Below are 26,564 nucleotides of genomic sequence, written 5' to 3' on the forward strand. Positions count from 1 at the left end.
GTCAGTGAGCCACAAATGTAGATTTTTCTATTGAAAGTTGTTGTGCCAGGACATAGAAAGCACAATGCTTGATTGAAGAAATACAAATGTAATTGAGCTGAAGCATTTATGCAAAGAGAAAGAGGTTCAAAGTTTTCCATAGCATGTGAGACCCTAATTAACAACTGCAGAAAGGGTTTGACTGCAGTTACTGCAGGGGTGTAACCAGCTATTGATAAGAAAGTGGCAGTCACTTATTTCACACAGGGAAATTAAGTGTAATCAGAGTCTTTTTATGCTTTATTACATTTTGGTTTTAGGATTGAAATGTAAACAAATTAAAACATTTAGACACTGGACAGACACTTTTGGCACTGTATGTTTAAAAGTCCCATTTAAACTTTTGAATATGACTGTATATGTGCTGTAATACTTTATTCATGTTTAAGACTTTATTTTGTTTAAGGCTTTATTCGGTGATTCAGAAATTCCAATTTATAATTTGAGGTTGGAACAGAGTGGCCTTTAAGATGAGAGGAAAGTCATTTTTGTCAAGATAGCAGTAAGTCAACAAGTGGAATCAAAACCAGCTAAAGGTTAAGGCTTTGCCAGAAATCTGGAAGTAAAGAAGGAGAAGCCAGCCAAGAGTTCTTGTCCTTTTAGTCTTTCACCAAGTTTGAGTTCCACTGGGAACCATACTTTCTTCTCTCTGTAATAGCAAGGATGTTGAGGACATACAAACACACACACACACACAACACACACAACACACGTCATGTGAAGAAAGTCTTGTTAACACAAACTGGAAAGATTTGACAGCATGTCTGAGTAGGTTCGCTGATCAGACATATTTTTTTTAATTTGATTTATAAATATGGATCCATTTTTGTAATGTTTCTAACAGAACAAAGCTTTGTTTTTTTCGTATTTTGCCATTTTTTACACAGTTCTATAATGAATAAATCAATGCAGACCCCCTTCTTTGCTTCTTAAGTTAAGATTTTGCAGATGCAGAGTTTTGTTATGAAATTGACAGATAGCTTTTCTGCTTCTGCTTAACATAAAATGAATCAAAGTAAGTAGTCAAATTGGCAAAACAGTCAAACCTTTTTGGACATATCATCATTTGCAAAACCCCAAAATCCCAGTAGCATTTTAGGAAATGTGAATATAATTCAATTGACAAATGAAAATGATTGCTAAATTCAAAAAGAGTAAATAATATATTTTTATTGTATTTTAAGTATTATCAGTGGTTTATTTTTTGACTCATTACTAAACATATGTCTCCAGATCTGAACAGGAAGCGTTCTGTATCCTTCACCTAAAATACTGTGTAAACAAGACTTTTTCCCCCACTCCATTTTTCATCAGGCTTTAATAGAAAATCCAACTAATTACTTTATCATCATAGTTTAACAGCAGACTGACCTCAGAGCTGGCTTAAGCTGTGGCAGTCATTGAGTCACACAGGCTGTGGATGATTTGAGGGTTGATTTCTCGTGACTGGCATGTAAGCAGCTCTTTGCTGCTTGTGATGGTTTATTTGCTGCTAAGCTATCAGAAATGCAGAGGAGGAGTAATGGCTGGCTTTAGACCACGACTGATAAGAGAGTACGAGAGCTCTCCTACTCTTCACTCATCCCAGTATTATCTAAGCAGACAAACCCACTCAAAAACAAACCCAGTGTCTACTGAGAGCACATTTTTTCATGCAAATGTCACCCTTTCCCATGCAGACGATGATCGGTGGGAAGAAGAACACAATCAATCTGCAGAAGCTGACCCCTGACACCCCCTACTCCATCACTGTGGCAGCCATATATGCAAACGGAGATGCCAAGGACATATCTGGGGAAGGAAAAACGTGTATGTATCGTATCCTCCATCTTTCCAGCATTATGAGCTCCTTGTTTCAGTAATACAGTCATCTTAATTAGATCTTAATTGTAGTTATACAACAGTTAGTTCCAATTACACAATCTGATTGGCAAGGCCATACTCCTTCTTGTATTAAGTTGCTTAAATCAAAATGAAAAAAGGCAAATACCTTACTTAACACATTTAATTAAGATTTTCTAAACATTTTTTTCCCTCAGTGCCTCTTGGAGGAGTGAGGAACCTGCGAGTGACTGATCCCACCATCAGCACTCTGAACGTACAGTGGGAGCCAGCTGAAGGCAATGTGCGCCAGTACAGGATCCTATATCAGGCAGCTACCGGAGGCCCGGAGGACATGGTATGAAAAAACCTAAAGAATGTGTCGCCAGTTATCTCCACACCATTAAAAAAAATGAGCTTTTTGTGTATTTATAGTGTTACTAATGAATAAAAAAAATAAGTACAGCACTTATGTGCCTTTCATTTTTTTCAGGAGCAAGTCTCTGGGAGGACTTTCAGTACTGTGTTGAAGGAGCTTCAGTCTGACACCGTCTATGCTGTCACTGTAGTGCCAATATATGCTGCAGGAGAGGGGAATCGCATCACTGAGAATGGAAAGACATGTGAGTAATTTTTTTTTAGAGAATATCCGTAGTTACGTATATTTTATTGATGCTAAACCTACGTAATTCTGATGTGTTCTGATCTGTTACACATACATTATATAGGGAAATATTCAATACACAGATAATCTAGCTTCCAGGAGCATCAGAGCATATAAATCGGTACTTAAGGGATAATTTACCTAAGAGGCTAAGAGGTAAACTGAAGGGCATTGCATTTAATGTCTCAATTACACCTCTTTGTTTGAGGGTTATACTTATACTGCATTCCATTTACTTCAGATGTCAGAGGTCAGAACTGGAAATGACATTACACACAGTTTGCTGAGTTTTAGTTATACAGCTATAATAATAATTCTATTATTATATATTATATTATTATAATAATATAATATATAATAATTGTTAGCATTGCCCCTGGTTAGCCCTGCTAGCTAAATAAGTTGATAACAGCGCTCTACCAGTATTTTGTGCATAAAAACCCCATGTAAGCATGTCTACAGACAGATGTTGGACATTACTGTGTATATAATGGATTTAATGATATATACTTGCTAATAAACAATATAAAACTGCAGCTTTTACCACTATTGATATGGGGGCAGCTATCTTGGATTCTGAATTTGGGGTTGGTGAGGCTATGCTGACTTTCAAAGTAGGAATTCTGACCTGTGAACAAGCGAACAAGCGAAAATTACGAATTTTGACTTCCCAGTTAGAATGCAGCATTACTGTGTTTTATAACACTCCATAGCAACAGTATAAACAAAAAAGGCCTTAATTAACATGATTTAATGCTAAAACCATTAACAATTAACATCCCTAATTGACAAAAGAGGAAAGCTTACTTTTGCTGAAAGAGAAAAAGAAGCATATCCTATGGATTAATCTTATATCTGTGTTCTGTATTGTTTCTGCAAATATATGTAGTCAAACTTTTGCATTCTATGTTAATACACACATTACATTCTGTTATCTAATGAGTTTTTTTCACAGCTAGTGCTTCTCCTAAACACTGTGCATGGCTGGATTCCGTCTCTATGGTAGCAGTTCATTTAGGTCATAAATAAAGGCTCTAAAGCTATACTCCACAGTGAGTCAGCTTTTACTGGACTGATCAGTAGGGGAGGGTTACTGATGTTTTGGCAACTTTACAAATGCGCCTACAGACTGGAGTTAACGAGACCCAGTTTATGGGCTGTAATGAGTGGTAGTGACATTGCAGGGGTTTAGCAGATCCATGAGTAATCTCCATTCCTAAATGGAAAACTCTGGGAGATGTGAAGACATAAAAGACATTGTTTCACTGACCTTCAGACGTATGTCCCTCATTCCAGCTAACAAGCTAGTGTCCATTATTATATTGTTTTCCAGTTGCTCAGTCACATCAGATTTGGGTTTCCCATAATTTGTATTACTTCATTCCAGTGAATGTACAGCACAATAGTACTATTTATATTTTCACATCAGCAGCTGAGATATATTTATCCTACACTAAAAATAATCCACTTAAATTAATTTACACTGAAATCCTGTCTATGTTCAGATTGTAATATTTAATGTATTCACTATATTTCATTGCCAATATATAAGTCTATTCTTAAACTTTTATCCCTTAAGCTGTTCATTTCTAGCAGTGGTATGGTTGACGCATTTCATCACTCTCTTCTTACTGCAGTGGACCTGTAGTGACTCATTTGGTTTATATTAAAAGTTCAGAAAACTGTCTGGTTCCAATTTAAAATGTCCTTTTTATTCCCCTTTTTAGTATTTTCGCTGTCTGCTAAGGAATTGCCATCAAAGCAGTGGCTTCTTTGGCTGCGAGGTGTTTTGAATCAGCCTTGAGTCTTCTCATAGTTTAGTGTAGTTTCATTCGCAGCTGCAGACACGGAATGCCAGCCCTAATGGCATCATTGTGTATTATTCTCAGTCAAGAAAGCTGTGCTTAGGTCCTATTAAATGATGCAGAAAGTTCTTTCCCTTGCAGTGTTTCCGGAAAGTCTGAAACAAACCTGAATAGGAACCCTGGGGAGAAGTGGGCTGTCCGAACACTTTGTAGCATTTTAAGTTGGGCAAAAATATTGTATGATGATACTTAAAGATTCTTAAAGTTTCCAGTTTTTTTTTTATTGGTATCAGTAATTTTACACACTTTTCAGATTATAAGGGTTTGCCTAAGTTTTTGGTCATGGAACTGCCCTAAAATAGTCCTAAAATCTGCTGCTTTGTGTCAGTGATGTCTTTGTTTAATTAGGATGGAACCACTTTGATCATTGTATATTCTGTGTAATTTTGTGACCTCCAGTAAGTTCTGAACAACTCTCAAATATACTGAATGAAAATGGTCTAATATATAGCATAAGCATTTGTTTCTTGTCTGCCAACTACCAGTAGAAATTTAACAACCAAGCAATAGTGTATTTTTATGAATAACAACACCGACGTTGAATGACCGCCACTCATATTTTCTATCTTGAACAAAGAATAAATATTAATCATGATGGACATGCTTACTTAAGCTGAAGTAGAGTTGACCCTTATGAACACTTTTATTCTCAGTGCCTCTTGGAGGAGTGAGGAATCTTCGAGTCACTGACCCCACACCCAGCACTCTGAATGTGCAGTGGGAGGCGGCTCCAGGCAACGTGCGCCAATACAAGATCCTATATCGCCTGGCTCTGGGAGGCCCCGAAGAAATGGTAAGATATTGCCAATATAATCTGTCTTTAGGTAGCATAACAGCCTTTTAAAAGTCCAAATAAGATATTATGTTTACCTTATTGCATTCCAGCCAGTGTGTTATTGTATGTTGCATATTGTATATGTTGTATGCTAGTGTATTATCTTTTCAAGATGTCCAGATGTACTGTCATTAATAGCTTTAGCACCTTGAAGAAATAGGTGAACATATATTCATTGCCCTTGTTTTCTCTTTTTGTTCAGGTTCAAGTATCTGGACAGACTTTTAACACTGTACTGAAGAATCTTCAGTCTGACTCTGTGTATGCTGTCACTGTAGTGCCGGTATACGCCACAGGAGACGGCAAAGCCCTGACTGAGAACGGAAAGACTTGTAAGTGTAAACGAATTTGTGAGGGTATTAGATCATATTTTACCAATACCTAAAATATCAATTAGTTGCAGTAATGTGGTATACATACACTAAAATGCCAAAAGTCATGGTACATGGGGCTAGTATTGTGTCATGTGACTTTTGCCATGTCCCATGTAAGCTAAAAAAAAAATCCTGGGGAATATGTGTGTCCTGCACTAAATGTAAATGTCACTTTTCTGTTTGCATGGACAATTCTAACCAGATGTTACATGTCATGATCATAACCATTATGTTAACTGCTTAATTAGGACCAATCCCATTTTACCCCTTGCCCCGACCACTTAGCCTTATCCTTCCATTTTGTATGTTCACATCTAGGGGTAGGGTCTCCCTATTTTTGTTGGGATAGAGTGGTAGAGTGAAGTGTTAGGGCTACATGGCTCTCCAACCAGAGATTTTTCTGATTTTTCAATCTCCTTCAAGACAGCTGTGGAATTGACCAAAGAAAGTTTGCTAAATTTTATCTCTCCTCTCACAACAGACTGGCAAGGTTACCTACATAGCACCACAAGCTGCCTGCTACTAACGCAATGTTCTTTTTCCCTTTATTCATTTGGACAATGTATCAGGTTCTTGAAATATTGTCCCATTTCTTATGGGGAAGATCTCTACCACTACCCCTTGTAACTTCAAGTGGGATTTTCAAGAGGAAGGGTGGTACTTGAAAATAAGTGTTAGGAATTCAAATAGAAATGGGATTGGGATAGTGATGTCCCATCAAAATACTTAAGGAATCATTCATGTGGGCTAAGGAGTTACCTAAATAACATTGTACTAAATATATAAACTACTTAATTGTTCATCTTGGTTAAGGGTTAAACTCAAGTGTTTTACAAAGCTCACAAACTGAATACCCAGCAACAGAGCTTTCATTAGCTAACACAAAACAACATTTGCGACCCATTTGCTTAGAATGAAAGATCAGACAAGTTTTTTTGGTTTTCATTTGAATCAAATCAACTTTGAGGATACTCATGTTTTTTTGTTCACAGCTGTGAATACTTAATGCCAGCTTTAATGGCATGTGTTCGTATTTTTCCAAATCATGGAAGTTGTGCTTAGGTGCAACTAAATGATGAAGAACATTCTGTCCTTCGCAGCACTTTGTAACCTCTCTTTTTTCCCTCTTTTACGTTTTTTTTTTTTTTTTTTTTACAATACCCATTCCCTGCAGTGGTGCGCAGCCCTCCCAGGAACATCCAGGTTTTCAACCCCACAACAAACACCCTGAATGTGCGCTGGGAGCACGCTTCAGGTCCTGTGCAGCAGTACAGAGTCGAGTATTCCCCACTTACCGGAACTCGCCCAACCCAATCAGTGAGTCCATATAGTGTCATTTACACTGTTATATATATATATAGAGACTGATAATCCATGGAAAACCGTGCAAGACAATAGCCCTCCAAGACTGAATTGGGGAACCTCCAGAATTGCACTTTCTTTTTCCAATGTTTATGGCTGGTCATCACATTTCCACATGAGGCTGAACACTATGTTAATTTAACAGTTTTTCAGTGCTCTCATGAACATGAACATCCACATCTGTGAGAAATATTTGGTGCAAACCTGTTTTATTAGAGCATTTGAGAGTGAAGGATTTGAACAGTGGTGGTGTTACACTTTTATTGTTATAAGTACTCTCTTATCTGTGGCCGTGGCGTTCTTTTTCCTGCTGGGGGAATTGTTATGCATGTAGGATTTGGTTTTTCCAGTGTTTTAGCCAGTTTTCCACTTCTATTGAATGTGGCAAGTGTCACATAATTCTGACAGATTTAGCCTTTAGACATTTCACTCACGCCGAAGCCTCCTTTCTGCCGAAAAGAGCTGTTTTATTCTTAACACCAAATCCTGCTTACTAAAGAAAAACGATTAGTTGTCAAAATAGTAAGCAGTCATAAAAACTGGTTGATGAGTCATTGGAGAGGAAGATTAGCTTAGGTTGATCCCAGCTGATCATGTGCCTTCAGGTTTTTAATTTCATATGTGACATTTCAGCAGACAAAGAAAAGAACAGAGAGGTGAGTTACTGCTACTGAGCTTTATTTCAGAGGCACTGCTAAAAGGACATTTTAGTTGAGAGCTGAAGCTGAAACTGAGGCCGAGCCACACTCACTGTTAAAGCAACACCTGCTGATTCTAACGTGCCAAAGATTACCAATATCCCTTAGAATTACAGTTAAGATCTTGTGGATTAAAGCCATAGAAGAACATTTTGGCTTCTCTAAATAATCTTTCAGTTGAATTCTTTCTTGCAAGTGAGATCTGACATTTTATGAACCTTCTATTTTAAAGACCAGATTACAAATTTGAGAGAAATATGATGTGAGTGTGATGATGGACCTGTAACTGCATTTATAGCCATGGAATAGCTGTGTAAGTAAATTCACTATGAAGTGTTACGTCAGGGGACAGCTTTGGAATGCCCAGTTGTGGTGTGTTATTTTGTGAGTGAGATTGAACATTGGCCATTGTGCTCATAGCAAGACGACTTAAATTATTATATTGAATAAATTAAATTAAAGAACAGATTTAAATCAGTGCGTATGATTATCAGTATAAACTTGTTTATTATTATTCATATTTTTCTCTTCAGGTCCTTGTACCAGGGAATACTAATACTGCCCTGTTGGAGCAGTTATTGTCGAACACGGATTATAATGTTGGAGTAGTGGCTATCTATTCTGATGGAGAGGTTGCAGCAGTGAAGGATAATGGCAAAACACGTACGTTGTGATCTAAAACTCATTCTGTCAAATTATAATCAATCATAAAAAGGCTGTTTATGAAATAACTTTGTTTATGGCTCCTCACTGTAGTGCCCCGCAGTGGCCCGAGAAACATGCGCGTCTATGACCCCACTACCAACACTCTGACTGTTAGCTGGGAGCATGCAGCTGGGCCTGTGCAGCAGTACCGAATCAGCTATGCACCAACCACTGGGGATCCCATCGAGGAGTTTGTAAGTTGGGAAAAATGTATCTGGCAGTAGTGCAAGCAGTCCACTCAGAAACATTTGTGATCTTTGTGATTTGAGCTGTAATGTGGGTTCTGATTATAATTTTTTAATGTACTGACATTTTTTTAACATATTTTTCCACGAGTTTCACAGTAATTTTCTTATATCTGTTTCTAATTTCTAACAGACAAGTGTTCCTGGCAACAGAAACAACGTCATCTTGCAGAATCTGCAGCCAGAGACACCTTACCTAATCAATGTGGTGGCTATGTACCCTGATGGAGCTGGAGGAGAGCTTTCTGGGGATGGACACACATGTAATTACACTCAAATTCATAAATGCACACTCATTCCAGACACAACACAGGCAGAAGCATTCAAGCCAGGCCATGCTATGAGCACATGTAAACATATAATACACACAAAAATAAATACAAGAGCTAGAAAGTCCCAGATGAGATTTGGAATAGTCACACTAAATTATGAACTTCAGACTGAATTACAGGAAAAAAATCTAAAATCTCATCTCTTGGGAAGACAACTGTCTGCGAGACAGCCAGAAATGGCTCTTCTCCAAAGAAGCTTCTTATTGTCTCAGTATCCGGCCATGACCTCTGCCTGAACTAAGGACATAGAGCTTCAATGTAAATATAGTAATTACACTCTATCCCAGAAACAAAACCGAAGCAAATAAAACAATGTTCCCTTAGACTCAGCACTCTCCTTAAGGCACAGACGTTTCTTTGCAGATGTTTGGCTTAGAATTCTAGTCTCAACAGATACAACCTCAAATCAGAGAAAGTTGGAACAGAATGGAAAGTACAATCCAAAAAAATACAAATACATTAGCTTTTAACTTTTATTTGACTTCAGAATAAACCTGAGATGTTTTATATTGTGTCTGGTCAACTTGATTTTATTTGTTAATGTACAGTACATCCATTTCTGCATTTTAGGCTTTCAAAACATTTCCAAAAAGAGTTTGGATGTAAAATATTTACCACTTTGTCATTTATCATTCTTTATCCTAACAATTAAAAGACATTTTGACACTGATCATACCAAGCGATAAAATGTTTTATGTCTTATTGTGACCTATAAATACAGCTCAGGGTGTGCATCAGTATAGAGTTGTTATTTTAGTTTGAAACTTGAAACAGGACATCAATAATATGAAGCTTCTGTTTTTCCCTGTGAAGTTTTAAGTGGAATTTGTTGGACTCAGATGGACTGCAGTGCCATCTGAGAGATAATAAAACATGGATATGCTAACTTCATCATCATCGTCATCATCATCATCATTTTAATCACACATATATATTTAAAGCAATAAAACAATTTTTACCATTTATATCATGTGAAAAGGGACACCCTAGGAGTTTTTGGAGCTCAGGAGCTTTGGAATGGGGCCCAAGCACAGCCATTAACTTGCCATGTTAATACAGTTCTGAATATAGTTCATTCAGTTGATTCAGTTGTTTATATTGAATATTTAGAAATTTAAACATTTAAACATTATTTAGCCATTCAGTGTTTTAATTTGAACTGTCAATTGTACAATTATATTCACAGTGTTAATCTGTAACTGTAACTGCTGTCTCATTCTCAGTGGGGCTTTTGGGGCCACGAAACCTGCGCGTGTCCGATGAATGGTACACTCGCTTCCGTGTTTCCTGGGATGCTGCACCTGCCAGGGTCAATGGCTACAAGCTGGCCTATGCCGTGGAGGGTGAGCTAAATCTTGTACATGTTCTCAGTTGATTCATGCACGCAGATCGTTCATAATCTCTACAGTAGCATCTAAGACATGATATGAACCTTTATTACAGGTACTGACCAGTTCAATGAGGTATTTGTTGGAGATGTGACCACCCATATGCTGCATATGCTCCAGCCTGGCACCACATACGATCTGAAGGTCTTCGCTCAGTATGATGCCGGCCCCAGTGGTCCTCTTGTTGGCCAAGGAACTACCTGTAAGTTTAAATTTTTGCTTTTGGTGGTTTGTACTAGGAGTTGAAGATAGGGCCCTAATGGCAAAAATATCCCCATATTTAAGGGTATTTTTATAATAATGGTATTGTTGGTAATATTTTATTAATTTCATGATTTTCCACTGCAGCAAAGTAAATGTTAAAGTTGTATTTAATTAAGTTTAACAATTTCATTCACATTCAGTAAAAACTTATTTTTGTAAACAACAGTAATGGACCAAGAATCTGATTTGTATAAAATAATGCTAATGTAACAAAATAAATAATTAAATATATTGATAATTCAAAAATATTCAAAAATACCCTTAGAGCTTCAGAGAAAAATAACATAACAGTTACAAAATACCCTGCTTTCAAAAAGAAATAGGGCTTTAATCACATTGTTAAAAAATATCAATATTATAATGAGATCTGGTACACCTCTACACCTTTGTACAGTATTTATTAGATTGTAAGGAATTTTTTCTCACTCCTACAGAATAATATAAACACTTTACGCTGACTCTTGACTGAATTCTTTCCTTTCAGTGTACCTGAATGTTACTGACCTCGTAACATACAACGTTGGCTATGACTCATTCTGCATTAAGTGGACTCCACATCGAGCTGCTACCTCCTACAGACTCAAAGTCAACCCTTTTATCCGTAAGTTGAATGTGTTTTTTTATAACAAGTTTCAAAGTTACATTAAGCAAGAAAGCTTGTGATTGCAATGCTGTGTACATCATTTGGACCACTTGTCATTTCATTAATTGCCTCACTTTTCTCATCATGCTTGTCATTACCAGCCTCTAACAGTGGAGCCCAGGAGGTCACCATCACAGCTGCAGAAAGCCAATACTGCTTTGATGGCCTGACCCCTGATGCGCTCTACAATGCCACTGTGTACACGCAGACTCCGAACCAGGAAGGGCCCGGAGTCAGTGTAAAAGAGCGCACTTGTAAGTGAACTTCAATTAGCTTTTAACCTTGCTGATCTATAGAAGCTGTATTGACTGCTTTATCTTCTTTTAGTGGTGAAGCCCACTGTAGCCCCTACGCTGCCTCCTACGCCTCCTCCTCCTCCTACCATCCCCGGTGCCCTTGAGGGTAAGAAAACTCGAAATTCCTGTCAATATTCTAGATGAGTTGAGTTCATTGTGTTCTGAGACATAGCTTTGATTTTGCTGGAATGCACTTAATATTCTTATTCAACGGGTCGTCCAGAGGTTAATAGTTTCACCGAATGTTCTTATTTAACACAGTGTGCAAAGGTGCTAAGGCTGACCTGGTGTTCCTCATTGATGGCTCTTGGAGTATTGGGGATGAGAGCTTCAGTAAGGTGCTTCAGTTTGTGTTCAGCATGATTGGAGCTTTTGATGTTGTCAGCCATGAGGGCATGCAGGTAATTGAGCTGTCGGAACTCATTTTGATGCTTGCTAAGTGCTATCCAAGTTCTCTGTGGAAGACCTCTTAACCTTTTTTCTTTGGAAACAGGTGTCCTTTGTGCAGTATAGTGATGATGCCAAGACCGAGTTCAAATTGAACACATACCACGACAAAGGAATGGCTCTGTCTGCTGTGCGGATGATCAACTACAGAGGAGGAAACACCAAAACAGGTTAATGGGAGATTAACGATTTTATCAGCTTCATTTAAACATATTGAATTGGATTAAAAAAAAATTGAGTCCTGAGGTCAAATGCAATTGGTCCTTGTGATCCTAGTAATCATTTTGCTTTGTGAACTTTGTGAAGCATAAATACAGAGAGTGATGTTATTTCAATTCAATCTCAAGTATTGATTTGAACAACAGTGTAATCACATTGCGTACTGGTGACCATGAGTTATCCCTTGGAGTGTTCATAATGTTCGCTACGGTAAAAAAAAAAATAGGAATAACTGTTTTGCTGGACTCAAACATTTCAGGTGCTGCTCTGAAGCACGTTGGAGAAAAGGTCTTCACCTCAGACAGTGGTATGAGGAGGAATGTTCCAAAGGTTCTGGTTGTTGTCACTGATGGACGTGCTCAGGATGATGTTAAGAAGAGTGCCTCCAAACTGCAGCATTCAGGTGATTACAAAAACAAGCCAAAAAAGTCTGTTTGTCTATTTGTAGGATTTTTAAAAGCATATATAATCTGTCAGCTGCCATTTTAACATTCAGAGATATGGCAAGCTTCTAAAAATTGTGTTATAACTTCTCTGTTCAGGTTACAGTGTGTTCGTTGTGGGTGTTGCCGATGTGGACCTGGTGGAGTTGAGGAACATTGGCAGCAAGCCCAGCGAGAGACATGTCTTCATTGTTGACGACTATGATGCGTTTGCAAAGATACAAGACAACCTCATTACGTTTATCTGTGAAACAGCAACATCGAGTATGCTATAATTGCATGTTTTATGTTCCTACTTTTATTTTAATATTAAAATAACACTGGAAATGACTATGGTGTTTTACTGTGGTATTCTCTTTCACCTCCTATAGCATGTCCTCTGATCTACCTGGATGGATTTACCTCACCAGGTAAGTGTTGCTTAAAGTCCTTATTTCGGAATACTTACCTTAAATCACCAGGTGTAAAATTGGCTCTTTAATTTATGTTTCATGCTCTGAAGTTCTAATAATTGCCGTAACTTATATCCTATCTTTTTCAATCTTTTTGTATCTAGGCTTTAGGATGCTTGAAGCCTTTAACATCACTGACCGGACCTTCGCTGGTATGAATGGAGTGTCTATGGAATCTGGCTCCTTCAACAGTTTCATCACCTATCGACTTCACAAGGATTCATTCATCTCACAGCCCACAAAGTAGGTTGGAGTGTGCATTCTCTCCTCTCTGTGCATTTACCTCCCCTGGACACTGTAATGGTTCCCGAACGATCTCAATTATTTCCAAAGATCTTTAAAGGTTTCACCTGTTTGTGGCTTCTTTCTTATTATTCAGCACAGGACCTGTTTGTCTTTTTTGCAGCCTGTAGAAATGAGGTGCCAGATGGTGAAAATGATTGTTGTGTACTTATAAAAAGAAGAGGTCCAGCCATACCACGTACTGTATATCAGTGTATAAGCACTGTAGGCACTTTGAGGTCAGGAAGTGTAGTTTATCGTGGCTGTTAAAATGTCTTCAGGCAGTTGCGAAGCCATCTGAGAATTCTGTCCAAAGGTCTTAGGCAAAAGCATGATCCATTAATTTGTCCATAATGATTGGTATTTGTGCGTGGGTAGACGACTGTGTAAATGGAAACATTTCAAGCAGTGGAAGGGGAAAATGCTTTCAATATGTTGCAATTTCCTAAGGCTGAGAACTTTTTTTCTGTGTCTTGGTTGGAAGATAGTTTGGGAGACTTTTTCTCTTTTCTCCACACTCAGCTCTATGCTTCTTGTCTGGTTCACTACCTCAAGAGATTAGGCAACTTGCGGTCTCCTTTTCTCACTTAACATTCAGCAGACATGTGGAACATTCCCTAGTAGTTTACACTGCAGACGTCTCTTGTGCTCTGTTCACTGTTATCAGCCTGACAGTGGAAATGCTGTTAAGTAGAAACAACTGGATGCAGCTTTTAAAAAGTTTCTAAAATTAAAACTCCTCTGTCCATATGATGCGTGGAAACTAAGAGCCAATTTTGGACTGTTTTTTATTTATTGTTCCTATGATATTACAACAAAAAGTTACCTAAATTGTTTCAAAGAGTGCTGCTTTGAGAGCCAATAAATGTCAAGGTTAAGTTCATATTTAGTCTCTATTTGCATAAAGTAGATGAAATAAGGCATTCAGCATTATTTGCCTAAGTTTACCACCTCTTTTATAAACTGACTGTTTTCATGCTAAAAGATATGAGCTGTATAGGGCTACGATAGTAGAGTTAGCTGAAATAACTTAGCCTTAGCATTTGTGTGTTTAGCAAAAGACTAAGGCAGCCATTTATCTATGTAAATTAATTTCAGTCATATGTGAAATTTAATTTAGTGCATTATTATCTAAATGCAGTGTTGCACATTGTGGTGTACTGTTAAATTGAAACTGCTTATGAAACCTGACGTATTGAAATCTGCCTTTCTTTTGTCTTTCATCTTCCTGCATTATTTATATCTCCCTCTTGTTGCACTTTCTAGATCCTTCATTTCAAATTAAAAGTCCTCTCCAAATTTTGGTAATCGCAATTGTATTATGTTTTACAAAAAAAAGCAGCAGAGGCAATAAGATGGCATCCCATCACTCTAGATTGTATATAAATGGTAACACCTCAGTAATGTTTACTTAACAGAAAAAACAGTAGTGTTCCCTCTAAACATTTTTGGGTATGCTCCCCTTAATGTTGTTTGTCTTAAGGTTTTGTTACTTATTTAGATTGGAGCCATGTTAATGAACATTTCCTTTTTAGGGAAATACATCCAGATGGTCTACCTCCGTCCTACACCCTTATACTTCTCTTCCGCCTCCTTCCTGACACCACCAAAGATGCATTTGATCTGTGGCAGATTTCCGATAAGAATGACAACCCTGAAGTTGGGCTTACTCTTAACCGTAAGAGCTGTTTTCTTTGTTCTGCATTATTACAAATGTATTTATGAACTTTCGACATGGTTCAAATATTGCGGAGGATTTGCTTAGAATTTGATTGCCAAGCAGATAATTTGCACATTTATATTTTTAATTGGCAGACTTAAGAATAGTTGATATCAGTATTTTTATACACTAATATCTTTATTATTATTATTTTGACTGCTAAAGCTTGGCAACTGTGCTTTCTTTACTTTTGTTTTCAGCTTCCAGCAGGACCATTACATTTTACAACAAGGACACTAGAGGCGAAATCCAGAAAGTAACCTTTGACAACAATCATGTCAAGAAGATATTCCACGGAAGCTTCCACAAGGTAAGAACTGTTGTAAATATATCATACAAGGCGGTGTTTAACAGAGCTGAACACAAGGTACAACATGATGTGGCAGGTAGCAATGTCTAACATACCGCAAGTTTTTGAACATGTGGTGGGGAAGGTAAACCATTATATGTTCCTCAGAATTTCATGGGAATATAGGGAGTTTTTTTAGGAGCTAAACTGGGTCTTTAAAGTGGGGACTGTATTCATAAATACATCATTTTTTGCTTTGTGAAGGAGAGGTGTGCCTGTGGCAGACTGTAATTTGTCATTAATGATTATAATTATAATGAGGTGTTGTTAGACATGTATTGTGCAGTACCATTTGCTCTTAATAATTGCTGTTTTCGAAGGCCTGAATTAGAATTTACGTGTATTTTAGAATTATTTAGCTAGTTTGAGGAATATATATTGAACTACTTTATTGCTACTTTACTTTTTGATAGGAGATACTAGGCTAATGTAGCTAACAAGCTTTGTTTAGTTTTTTTTACATTTTCAGAACAAATTAATTTTCTTCAAAATCTGTTGGAAAGTATATCCGGCAGGTTAGTGCAGCATTTTTATTTGCTTACAAGGGACATGGCAAAAGTCATTGAACACATGCTTCAATTGACGATTTAAGGCTGTGTTTAGTGGTTAATTACATTCTTAAGCACTGAGCTTATTAATTAAAGTCCAATATGCTGCCTGTTAGATTTGAGAGGTTACTGAAGTAAGATTTTTGTGGTAACTGATTGCAGTCTGGATTGGGACTTAGCTCTGGGTCATCGGGCTGTGGTCCAGTGCTGGAGCTGACAGCCCTTGGAATCGGAGTCCTTTGGTTTGCTACTGTGGTCTACTGTGTATTCAGTGACTTCCTTTGCTCTCACCGCAGGCTTTGCTGGGGACAGCAGTGAGAAATATCCTAGAGAGATTCATGTATTTAGTTAACCAGCACAGCCAAAAGATTGCACGTTGGTTAAATGTAAGGGAAACCTAGTTGATACAAAACCATCATTTTTCTGTACATTTTAAAAGAAGTGGCCTTTTTCCCGTTTTATAGCTTCATTCATCTATGCCAAGAACATGCATTTCTAGGTAACATAAAGCTCCATTGAAAACTCTGTGGGGAATGTTTCTGTAATGTTAAGGCACTATATGCTCAGTTTTGATTTTCGTCATGCCAAGGCAAGGCTAGTGAACTGTATAGGGTGCACAGCATAAATTACGTGCAGGCTGCGTAGGAGTCCAGACTGTTTTACCTTGTGTTTTCCTTTGGAAGAGTAACACAGAAATCAACAGTGTGACTCAAGTTCTTGGAAATAATCTTTGCAGGACCATTCTTACTCTCTAAGGCTTCCTACTAGTAAATCTGCTGGGAAGTTTTTTAGGGTCCCTCTTTTTCTCAAGCCAGGAGGCTTCCCTGCAGCTCTGTAGATGTTGGCTACGGTTTTGCTTCCACTGCTAATGCTGGCCTGACATTTTCCACAGAACCAGTAAAATTTGGAGCTCAGATATTATCTCCATTAACATAGCGCTGACCCGGACTGCTGGTTTTGTTTCTCGTTTGAATTAAGGACTTTCAGTAGTTGACTACAATGTTCAGTATGTTTTCCCAGACCAGAGACAATTACAATTGCTCCATTATTATTTGCAGTGAGGTTTCAAACTTTCAGTTTGTCCCATTCATATTTCCATTCATATATATTTAAGACCCTCTTTGATTGACCCAGCCCAATACCCCATAGCACAGAGCATTTCCCGTCTCTAACTTTATTGTATTCCATTCAGTGCCCTTTTATTAATCCCTCTGCTTATATGAAGTTAACAGTGGTGGGATGACACATGACATCACTTTCATTTAAACAGAAAAAAGCGAATAATATGCTTTATTGTTGCAACTGTCCTCGATTGACGGCATATTTGAGGCCCAAGCTGAATCTGCTGCCTGTGTACCTTACATTTGTTTTTTTTTTGTCATGTTATTAAGAAGACATGTTTTCCTGAGATCTTTCTTGAGGCACTTTCTTGGCTGTAAATGTTGAAGAAGGGTGCGCCTCATGAAAGGTGATGGACACAAAGGGTTTTGTTCAAGTTGTCATCAATGCCCAAGTCAGAAAATAGTGGGGGAAAGTTGCCTGGCCAGTATAGATAAAATAAAGATAGATTTTGAATTATGAAACTGATATAAGAAGCAGTAAGGATACAGCCCAACTGAAATCACAGGTCTAATATACCTTACAGTGTATATAACTTGAACTCGCAATGAATTTCATTTTGTTTGATTTGGTTTATTACCCTTTCACAAAAGACATGTGCTTCTACATGCTGTTTGGATTTTCTGCTTATTCCAGCATCATACTGAGCACAGCGTCCAGCCAACCTCTTAAACAACCCCACCCACTCAACCCCAGCCAGTTCTCTGACAGACAGGCCAGTGTAGAGCAGCAGTGCAGTGCCACATATCACAAAAATCTTGGATTTGGATTCAGCAAACTCTGCTAATAGGCTGTTTGTCTGTGAATGGGACATTATTCTGTCCTCACTAAAGTAGGTTCAGCATTTAGCTATACTCTGAGACTAAGCTAACCTTATTTTTTACAGTTATACAGTGCAGTTAGTAGCCCTCTGAACCCAGATTAGCAGCTATTTAGATACTGTGTTATTTTTTACAAGTCAGTGTAGAATCACAATGAATGTGAAGCTATTTTTTATGTTTAAGCTATAGCTAAAAAATGCTACATAGTGTTGCCGTTGTTTATTGTTGTATCATATCAAAAAGCATTTTGTTGTTCCTTTTAAAGGTATATACAATTATATTGTTATATTGTTATACCTACTTACATTGTCCAATAATTTTTAGTGTGTCTTCCAGCTTATTTTTTAGATGAAATCAGTCTCAGCTCTTAATATATAATTAAACTGGTCGTGTTCAGAGGCCACTAAGTGCAATGTGATTTCTGTTTCCAAACCAGAACCTCAGACCCTTCCCCCAGTGGGCAGTTAAATGGTGGGTTTGCTTGCCAAAGATGTTGACCGTAATGTAGCACGTGTTTGCCAAGATGTATAACCAAGCCTGTGGGTTGCTGTTGTTTGATGCACGGTAAAAATTTCAGCTGCTCGCCAGGCTTTTTAGCTGAAAAATGCAACGGCGCAGGAAAGTTGGGAAACAAGGGTACCTTTGAAGACCAGCCACAGAATGACAAAATGACATAACATCAAGATGTGGTTCTCTTTCTATGGACAGTAAATGAAAAAAAAAAACTACACTTCAGGAACAGAATGGAAAAAGGCATCTGGAAGGTTGGACCAAATGAATAGTCTTATGTATAGCTCATGTACATGGAAAATAACCGTTGTTGTAAGTTATAAAGTATAATTAATGTTGCTGACAGAGTTTCCTTATGCATTTTCTACCACTAGTGCTGTGTTACATGTAACAACAGTGATCTATAATTAACATAATTACAAGGAGGAAACAGCAGTACTGCATTTGGCAGGAATATCCTTAAGCTTGAACCTATTTCTAAATATAGATAAGTGGGGATGTAAGTTCATCAAGGTTTTTTTTTTTTTTTTTTTTTGGCATGTTGAGGGTAGTGTGGGTTTTGAATAGACCGTTGGCATGTGATCATTTGCTGAAGTGGCTGAGTCAGTAAGTAAATTGGATGCAGATATGAAAGGAAAAGATGTGGTCGCGTGTGATTGCTCATTAGATTTCTAGTGTGAGATCACAAGGGATTTTTTTTAAATGGAATATTTAATCACTGTCTATCTCTTTTAGATGTTGTGGCTGAATTGTAATACCAAGTGCATATTCACTAATGTCGTCCTACTTTGCAGCTTCACATCTCCATCTCACCGAAAAACGTCAAGCTGAACATCGACTGCCAAGAGGTTGCAGAGAAGCCGATTAAAGAGGCTAACAACATCACCACGGATGGCTATGAAGTCCTTGGTAAAATGGCAAAGTCTGGTGGTGGAAAGAAACAGTCAGCCACAGTAAGTATCATCACACATACCACACATCACACATTGTATTCCAGGCTTAGACTAGAGATATCTATACTTGCAGTTTGGCCATGAATTGGTGTAGTGCATTTGCTGTGAGTGTTACTGGAAGCTTCCACTAGAGGCTTTTATTTGCCACAGGTAAGGGACGTAGTATACAGGTGTGGGGAATTGCGGATTTAAGGCTGAATTATGCTTCTGCAGTTCATCTATGGTGTAGCCTTACGACCTAGCCTTATACACACACCCACAGAAATGTAACGTAGTACTGTGGTGATGCAGATCACAGTAACTCTGATTGGTCTGTTAAGCAACATATTCCTTCTTTGCAGTGTAACTGCACCAACGCACAAGTATAAGCAATCACAACAACATAAGCCACTTGCACAATCTATGTCATAGCCCCTGCATTGACTCAATGCAGAAGTATAATCAGCCTTTTGTCACACATGTGGTGTCCCAGTGCCTAGCCTGCAGTCAAGCTAGGTTGAATTCATTACCAACTAAATCATAAAAGGCTTTTTTTTAAGTGAAGGACCCTTTGTATGCAGCCTAGAAATGAGCCGAAAGAGTGATTTTAAGGACGTTTTTACCCACAAGAAAAAAAACAGCCTGTAAAAATAATAGAAATGGTAGAAAAGATTTTACCCTCTAAGTTCCCTCACTAGGTTTTTGCCACAGTTGCAAGAGGTGGGACATTTCTGATGATGTCACCTCGTGGAATTGTTGTAGTCTTCCATTTGAGTGACAAATAGGCTACTAAGAACCAGTATTTTTAGGGGAGTCTTAACAAGGATCCGCTTCGATGCAGCCAAGGATCTGAAAAACAGCTACAGCCTTTATTTCAAACCTTCTACTATTTTGATATATATATATTTGAGTGCCTACAACACAGCCATTAGGTGTACATGAATGCATATTTGTCAGCAAAGATAGCTCTAGCTTTAATAATAACAGTGTCAAAAAGTTTGCTCTAAACTGATTCCATAGCAGAAGCACATTTGCATCAATGGACACATTTGATATGAGCTTGTGAAGAACCTTTAATACAATATGAGAACCTTCAAACAATGTCCAGTGCAGTCAGAATGATAATTTCTGTAAACACATAGAAAAAACTATGGAATGCTTCTTTTATTTTTTGCCATTTACTTTTGTAGTTTGTGAATGCTCATGGGCATACAGCCACATTTTAGATGAGCATAAGATGGAAAATCTGTCTGTTTTCATTCTTTAGATTCTTGAAGCTTGTAGCATTAACTGAGCTCACATGCCAGTGCTGTGAATGTGTCTTGGTTTTAGTCTTTGTTCTTCCATCTGCCTTTAGAGTGAAAGTCTAAACACACATGCAACCTTCATTAAAACATCTATCTTTCATTATTTTTAAACATTTTTTCAATACTCCTCTGTATCAGAACTTTTTCGCTATTTAAGCTAGACAATGCTTTATGGTTGGAGCCGCTCAACCATCAGCATTCTCGTTTATGTTCTTTTCCAGCACGCTGTGGGTGCTGTGCATGTGGGCATGTTTTTTTGTTTCTAAATCCTGGGGCTCAATGGAAGCCATCTGTAACATCCGTTTCTATTCCCCTTTTTTTCTCTCTTGTAGTTCCAGCTCCAGATGTTTGATATTGTCTGCAGCTTGGGCTGGACAAGTCGAGACAAATGCTGTGACCTGCCAGCAACGGTAAGATGATATTCAGGATAGACTGACCACGGGGAGGCTTTTCTTTCCTGGGTCTTAAGTTGGCTTCTTTTTGTTTTTGTTTGCATATGGTTGAGTGTTATTATATTCTCATATAATATAGCTCATAACTCACACACTCACACACATAGTGGATTCCGTTTTAAGAGCGTAAAGCTTTAATTACATATCGTGCAACAGCTATAAACCGCTGCAGATGTGTAGGTTCAAGTTGTCAGTTGAATTGCTTGAATGGAGAGGCTTTGCAATGAGCCGTAGCGTCTTAAATGAAATGCTTCTGTTCTGTTGCCACTGTTGATACATCAACTGCAGCTATATGGAAACCATTCTTGAGTCCAGCACACCATTTTCTGGTACATGGTACTAGTCTGTGGAATATAATGCATTTTGATTGCTGGAGTGCATGATTTAGGCCACCTGTTTTTGAAGACATTCTGGCGTCAAGATTTTCATATGATTTTTTTTTTTTTTGGTCTGTGGAATCTGGTTTCTATGACCTGTAGCGATAGTACACTGCATAAAGATCCCATAATGCAAAGCACATGTCTTCTTTACGTCTATGAAATAACGTGATCACATATGAACTTCATGTATGAAATGTTTGTGGAATTGTGATGCTTTCAGAAAGGTTCACTGTAGGGTCTTTTCTTAAACCTTGACTAATACGATTGTATTTTATTGCATGACAGCAAGAATTCACTCTGGTCATCTAGAGGCTACATACTATAAACCATCGTGCCATTGCCCAAACCTTCTTGAAAATGTCAACATCTGTTGGATGAACAGATCAAAAGCTGTTTATACACTAAAGATTTAACTAAATTCATGCCGATTTGGTGCTAAAGCAATTCGTTTCAGTGGAAACACATGTCTATGTGTAGACATTTTTTTAAAAAACTTTATTTATCCCTAAAGGGGTGATTTAAATAGATGACATAAAAAGTAAATAGCCAGGACACACCGTTCTACAATGGTCAGTCACAAGTCCTCATTAGTTCTTCTCTAAATCTGATCAGAATCACCTGTATTTAAAAGACTTGTAGCCAACCATAAAAACAGGTGTACTCTGCAGGATATAAAGCAACAGAGAAAACACACACATTTGTGGAGATCCCATAGTTTAGTTTAGTTTTCATTAAAACTTTCTGTGACCTGTGTTTTAACGAAATTGTAATCCATAAAACTAACTGTTTAGGCCCAAAATCAACAGTTAGGCCTGTCGTGATAATTACACTCTCGACTAATCTTGCAATATGTGGACATAACCTCAGTCATTTTTGTTGACCTCCTTATTACCTATTGTTTCATTAAGCAATCGTTAACGTTAATGAGCCATTATTAAAACAATGGTTTATTTTTTAGGATATTTAGCCATTTGGTATATTACAACTTTTTTTTTTTTTTTTTTTTACTCTTTATTGCACTTTAAAAGTGTGTAACTACCTCTGCTATTATTTTCTCATTATTTCAGTGGCATGAAATGGTAATAATATAATTTGTCACAAAACTTCTGGGAAATGATACTGTCCAAAAACATTAGTTATCATGACATTCCTATCACCAGTTCATTTCTGTTAAAAAAATAGTCTGCAAAGTATTAAAAGATGAGAAGTAGTCAAAAAAAAACTAGGCAAAAAAACAAACCTACTTTAGGGACTTTTAAGTGCTTATGAACATTATCTATCAAAACCAGTGCTGTGATTTCCACACTATTGCACAGCTGGTAAGCAAGTTGCTGAACACCACATTTCTCAGAAATGATAGTACACAGATGGGCTTTCATAATCCTCTCAAACACCTTCATTAGCAGTAAAGTCAGAACAGTAAGCCTCGGGTCATTAAGGGAATTAATTTCCCTTTTCTGTGGAATAGGAATAATGGTGGAACATTTTCATGCTTGTGGAATCTTCACCATGTCCACTGATGCCTACTAAAGAGATAGATGACAGAGCATTATATATTATACAACCAAATGTCTGTGGATATTCCTTTTAATAAATGTATACATTTTCAACTACTTTAAGGTGCACTCATGTACAGCTGTACACATACAGCTTGTCTAGATTCTATAAAGAAGTATTGCCAATACAGTAGGACTCTTTTGAGCAGATAAACATGAACATGCTGGCACCATGACTAAAGCCAGTTGTGGGTAAGAGGGGAATAAACTCCCCCAGGATTGAGCTGTGGAGCAGTAGATCTGTCCTCTCTGGAATGATGGTGCTCCATCTAGTACTTTTAGGGATGATTTTTGGCATTGGGACGAGGTGGTTGGTGGTCATCCAACATCCTGACCTCACTAATGCTCTTGTAGCTGAGTACAACCAAATGAAATCACTAAAGCTAAAGCCTCACATGGACAGTAGGGTCAGTTATGCAACAAATGCAACAGTCATGTTTTAATACCATTAAATTTAGATAACAAAAACCAGTAAACGAGCAGGTGCTCCAATACTCCTGTCCATATTGTGTACTAGTCAGCTGTACAAAACAGTTCTGTGCCCAGAAATGCCATCTGGCTGATGTGTTTTGGAAATCCTTTATATTTTCAATTCCTAAGTTGCTAAGCCAGAATCAATAATAACTCTACTTAAGGGCTTGACAGTTGTGTTAAGCTAAGAATATAAAGCTTCTTAAATCTGCCATAAAATTGGTCAAGAACATCTGGAATAAATAATCTTTTTATTACAGCAAAAGCCTCTTAAAGTTGTGTCACAGTAAGGTAATACATAAAATGTTGCCTGATCCTTGGGTTTAAAGAAAAAAATTTGGCCAAAATATTTTTAGAACCTAAATTCCTGATTGAGAGGGATGTGCAGGGTGCTGTACACTCTTAGCAAAAATGTCTCTCTGTAGTATGGACTTCCATCAACAGTGGAACCATATTCAACCAAGATTCATAATTTCAATTTAAGCATTAAAACGGTCTTATATATATATAAGCATAAAATATTATATGCACAATAACAGACAACTTAAAGTTCGCAAAATAAACATCACATTGTAAATTTAATAGTGTTAGTTTTTAATGTATCTATTAACATAAAATACAAAAGTTACGTTGTCGCCATTGTTTTAAGAATTTTCCATTTCATATTTACTTAACCATTCCACATTAAAACACTCTGAATGACTTAAATGATTTGATTTACCGGGTGAATCATGGAGAAACTTTAAAAGCTAACAGGCAAGTCAGGAGCCCTCATTTCCTGCTTTCTATGATCACTTTCATTTTTCTCCTCCATACTTCTGGCTTGACCCACAGGCCTCCTGACCCTTTAATACCCGGGGTGAACTGCCCATAGTGCTATACTCTGGAAGGTGACCATATGGAGCCATTACATAGCAGCTGCCTTTGTTTACCTTTACTGCTCCTTTTTCATTTTTTTCATTTTCTCTTGAAACATTTCTTAAAAAGTTCGGTTGTCAGCAAATGTGTTTCTTTTCTTTGCAGAGAGATGAAGCTAAATGTCCAGCCCTCCCTCACTCCTGCACATGTGCTCAGGATAGCGTAGGCCCTCCAGGGCCTGCTGGTCCTCAGGTAAACCCATTAGAATCTCATCGTCTTCCCTCGGCCTCTAAAGTCATTATGCTTGCGCTGCAAATCTCGCCTCTGATGATGAAGACAGAGAGGTGTAGCGTTTCAGGGATGGAGGGGCATTTCCCCTCCCTGTGCTGTAATTGCTGCTCTGCTCTTTGCATTAAGTCCAGGCCTATGAAAGAGGGGACACCTCTTTATTATTATGCTTGGACACAAGTCAGCGTGTTGGTGATGTTCAGAAGCATGCGCTGTAGAGCGTGGGTAGCGGCGTACGGATGCTATAGGAGCCAAACAGAAGAAAAGTGCGGAGGCCTGAAAGAACTGAGCCCAATTCTAATCCCCAGAGAGGCCTCTTGACAGTATGGTTTAGTGCTGGAATCCTTTGCTGTTGAGCTCTTGAGCCTGATTGTGCTTTTTCTTTCAGGGTAACCCTGGTACGAAAGGCCCACGTGGTGATAGAGGAGATTCAGGCCCTACGGTAAGCTCAGCCACTGGCGTTTAGTCTCAGTGCTGTGTGTGTACTGACCTATGAACTGATCCCGAGCAAGATAAGCAATCAATATCCATTTCCTTAATTCCCTAACCAGCTCCATGCTCTTTAATTCCTGCAGGTATAGAGCTTGTTTACACATCACCACCTGCACTCAATCTCATCATGCCCTGTGGAAATGATTCATTCTGAGTTCATGCTGTGTGACTGCATCACCTTTCTCTTTCCAGGGTTCAATGGGCCCACGTGGAGAGCAAGGTCTTCCAGGCCCAATGGGACCACCAGGTCCGCAGGGTCCCAACGGACTCTCTCTTCCCGGAGAACCTGTGAGTTAAACGTTCTGCACAGTTCTGCTGATCTCTTCACACTCTTTGCCAGTTCCCCTATTTCCTGAACTTTTCCACTTGTTCCCGATTGTCTTCATTAGAATTTTCATTTCTGCCTCAGTGGGAGCTGCATGCTGTGATATGAGCCTGATTTACAGCCAGAATCACAAAACTATAGACCCATTTATTTTAGCTAAATCCATCTCCTCTTCATTCTCTTTAAACCGGGGAGAACGTTTCGGTTTTACTAGAGCAGATTTGTGGTTCCACTGTACAAATTCACTGGTTTCCTCTATTTTACAGGGACGGCCTGGACCTAAAGGAGACCCTGGTGACTCAGGAATACCTGGACAGAGAGTAAGTGCGTCTTTCTCCTCAGATGTTTTTGAACGTAGCCTGTATAAGGAATCAAGAGTTCCAAAGAATTCAAAGATTTGCAGCAACAATGCTGGATACTGGAGATCCTCCACATGACATAGATTTCACAGCGTAAATACTGAGATATGAATAGTATTCTGATATTTATTAGACCAATAGGTGTTTCATAATAGTTAATGCATGTTGATTTATTGAAGAATTCTGTGCTTAAATGTACATAAATTAATTTATAGGATATAGTAGGGTATTTATAGGATAGTTCATTTTCATGTTCTGATGTTCCAAAACAAATATGGTTAAACAGAAACCTGTACAGTACTAGGCAACACTTTTAGGCCCCTCTGAATATTAGAATTAAAATGCTTTATATCTAAGCAGTATGTTTTTGTTTGCAACAAAACAATAAATTACAGTAAAAAACAAAAACAATAATAAAATAAGTAGTGATTTTTTTTTTTTTATCCCTGTGTTTGTTGAACCATTTCCAAATCTGCTACAAAAGCCCAATGTTCTCTGTGGTTATTATACTATGCCAGAGTTGGTTAATTGATATTTTCATATGTTACTTCAATTGTGCTGGTGAATTTAAATACATCAAAACTAGTAGCTTACGAAACTTTTTAACTGCAGTGTTTTCTTTATTCTTTTTCAGGGCCCTGTTGGCGCTTCTGGCCCACTTGGTCCTGTTGGGCCAGCTGGACCAAGGGTGAGATTGGCTTTT

General features: G+C 38.0%; 1 protein-coding gene across 6 annotated transcripts in view; it reads left to right on the top strand.

Annotated features, from left to right (window-relative positions):
- Nucleotides 1-26,564, top strand: part of col12a1a (collagen, type XII, alpha 1a) — a 77,962-nt gene that overhangs the window by 40,748 nt on the left and 10,650 nt on the right. For 5 of the 6 annotated variants that reach the window (XM_007253820.4, XM_007253818.4, XM_015607019.3 and 2 more), the window contains 29 exons: nt 1,719-1,848; nt 2,079-2,218; nt 2,354-2,483; nt 5,043-5,182; nt 5,427-5,556; nt 6,773-6,915; nt 8,192-8,321; nt 8,415-8,557; nt 8,742-8,871; nt 10,164-10,283; nt 10,384-10,530; nt 11,077-11,193; nt 11,337-11,489; nt 11,563-11,637; nt 11,793-11,932; nt 12,025-12,148; nt 12,457-12,600; nt 12,740-12,904; nt 13,012-13,050; nt 13,197-13,335; nt 14,910-15,052; nt 15,295-15,404; nt 19,236-19,394; nt 21,013-21,090; nt 24,563-24,649; nt 25,074-25,127; nt 25,370-25,465; nt 25,769-25,822; nt 26,496-26,549. In XM_007253820.4, coding sequence (XP_007253882.3) covers nt 1,719-1,848; nt 2,079-2,218; nt 2,354-2,483; nt 5,043-5,182; nt 5,427-5,556; nt 6,773-6,915; nt 8,192-8,321; nt 8,415-8,557; nt 8,742-8,871; nt 10,164-10,283; nt 10,384-10,530; nt 11,077-11,193; nt 11,337-11,489; nt 11,563-11,637; nt 11,793-11,932; nt 12,025-12,148; nt 12,457-12,600; nt 12,740-12,904; nt 13,012-13,050; nt 13,197-13,335; nt 14,910-15,052; nt 15,295-15,404; nt 19,236-19,394; nt 21,013-21,090; nt 24,563-24,649; nt 25,074-25,127; nt 25,370-25,465; nt 25,769-25,822; nt 26,496-26,549 — 3,414 coding nt within the window. The remainder of the gene's footprint in view (nt 1-1,718; nt 1,849-2,078; nt 2,219-2,353; nt 2,484-5,042; nt 5,183-5,426; nt 5,557-6,772; nt 6,916-8,191; nt 8,322-8,414; nt 8,558-8,741; nt 8,872-10,163; nt 10,284-10,383; nt 10,531-11,076; nt 11,194-11,336; nt 11,490-11,562; nt 11,638-11,792; nt 11,933-12,024; nt 12,149-12,456; nt 12,601-12,739; nt 12,905-13,011; nt 13,051-13,196; nt 13,336-14,909; nt 15,053-15,294; nt 15,405-19,235; nt 19,395-21,012; nt 21,091-24,562; nt 24,650-25,073; nt 25,128-25,369; nt 25,466-25,768; nt 25,823-26,495; nt 26,550-26,564) is intronic. The other variant, XM_049463355.1, reaches the window with a different exon arrangement.

Source organism: Astyanax mexicanus, chromosome 14 (assembly GCF_023375975.1).
Source record: "Astyanax mexicanus isolate ESR-SI-001 chromosome 14, AstMex3_surface, whole genome shotgun sequence".
NCBI classification, from domain to species: Eukaryota; Metazoa; Chordata; class Actinopteri; order Characiformes; family Acestrorhamphidae; genus Astyanax; species Astyanax mexicanus.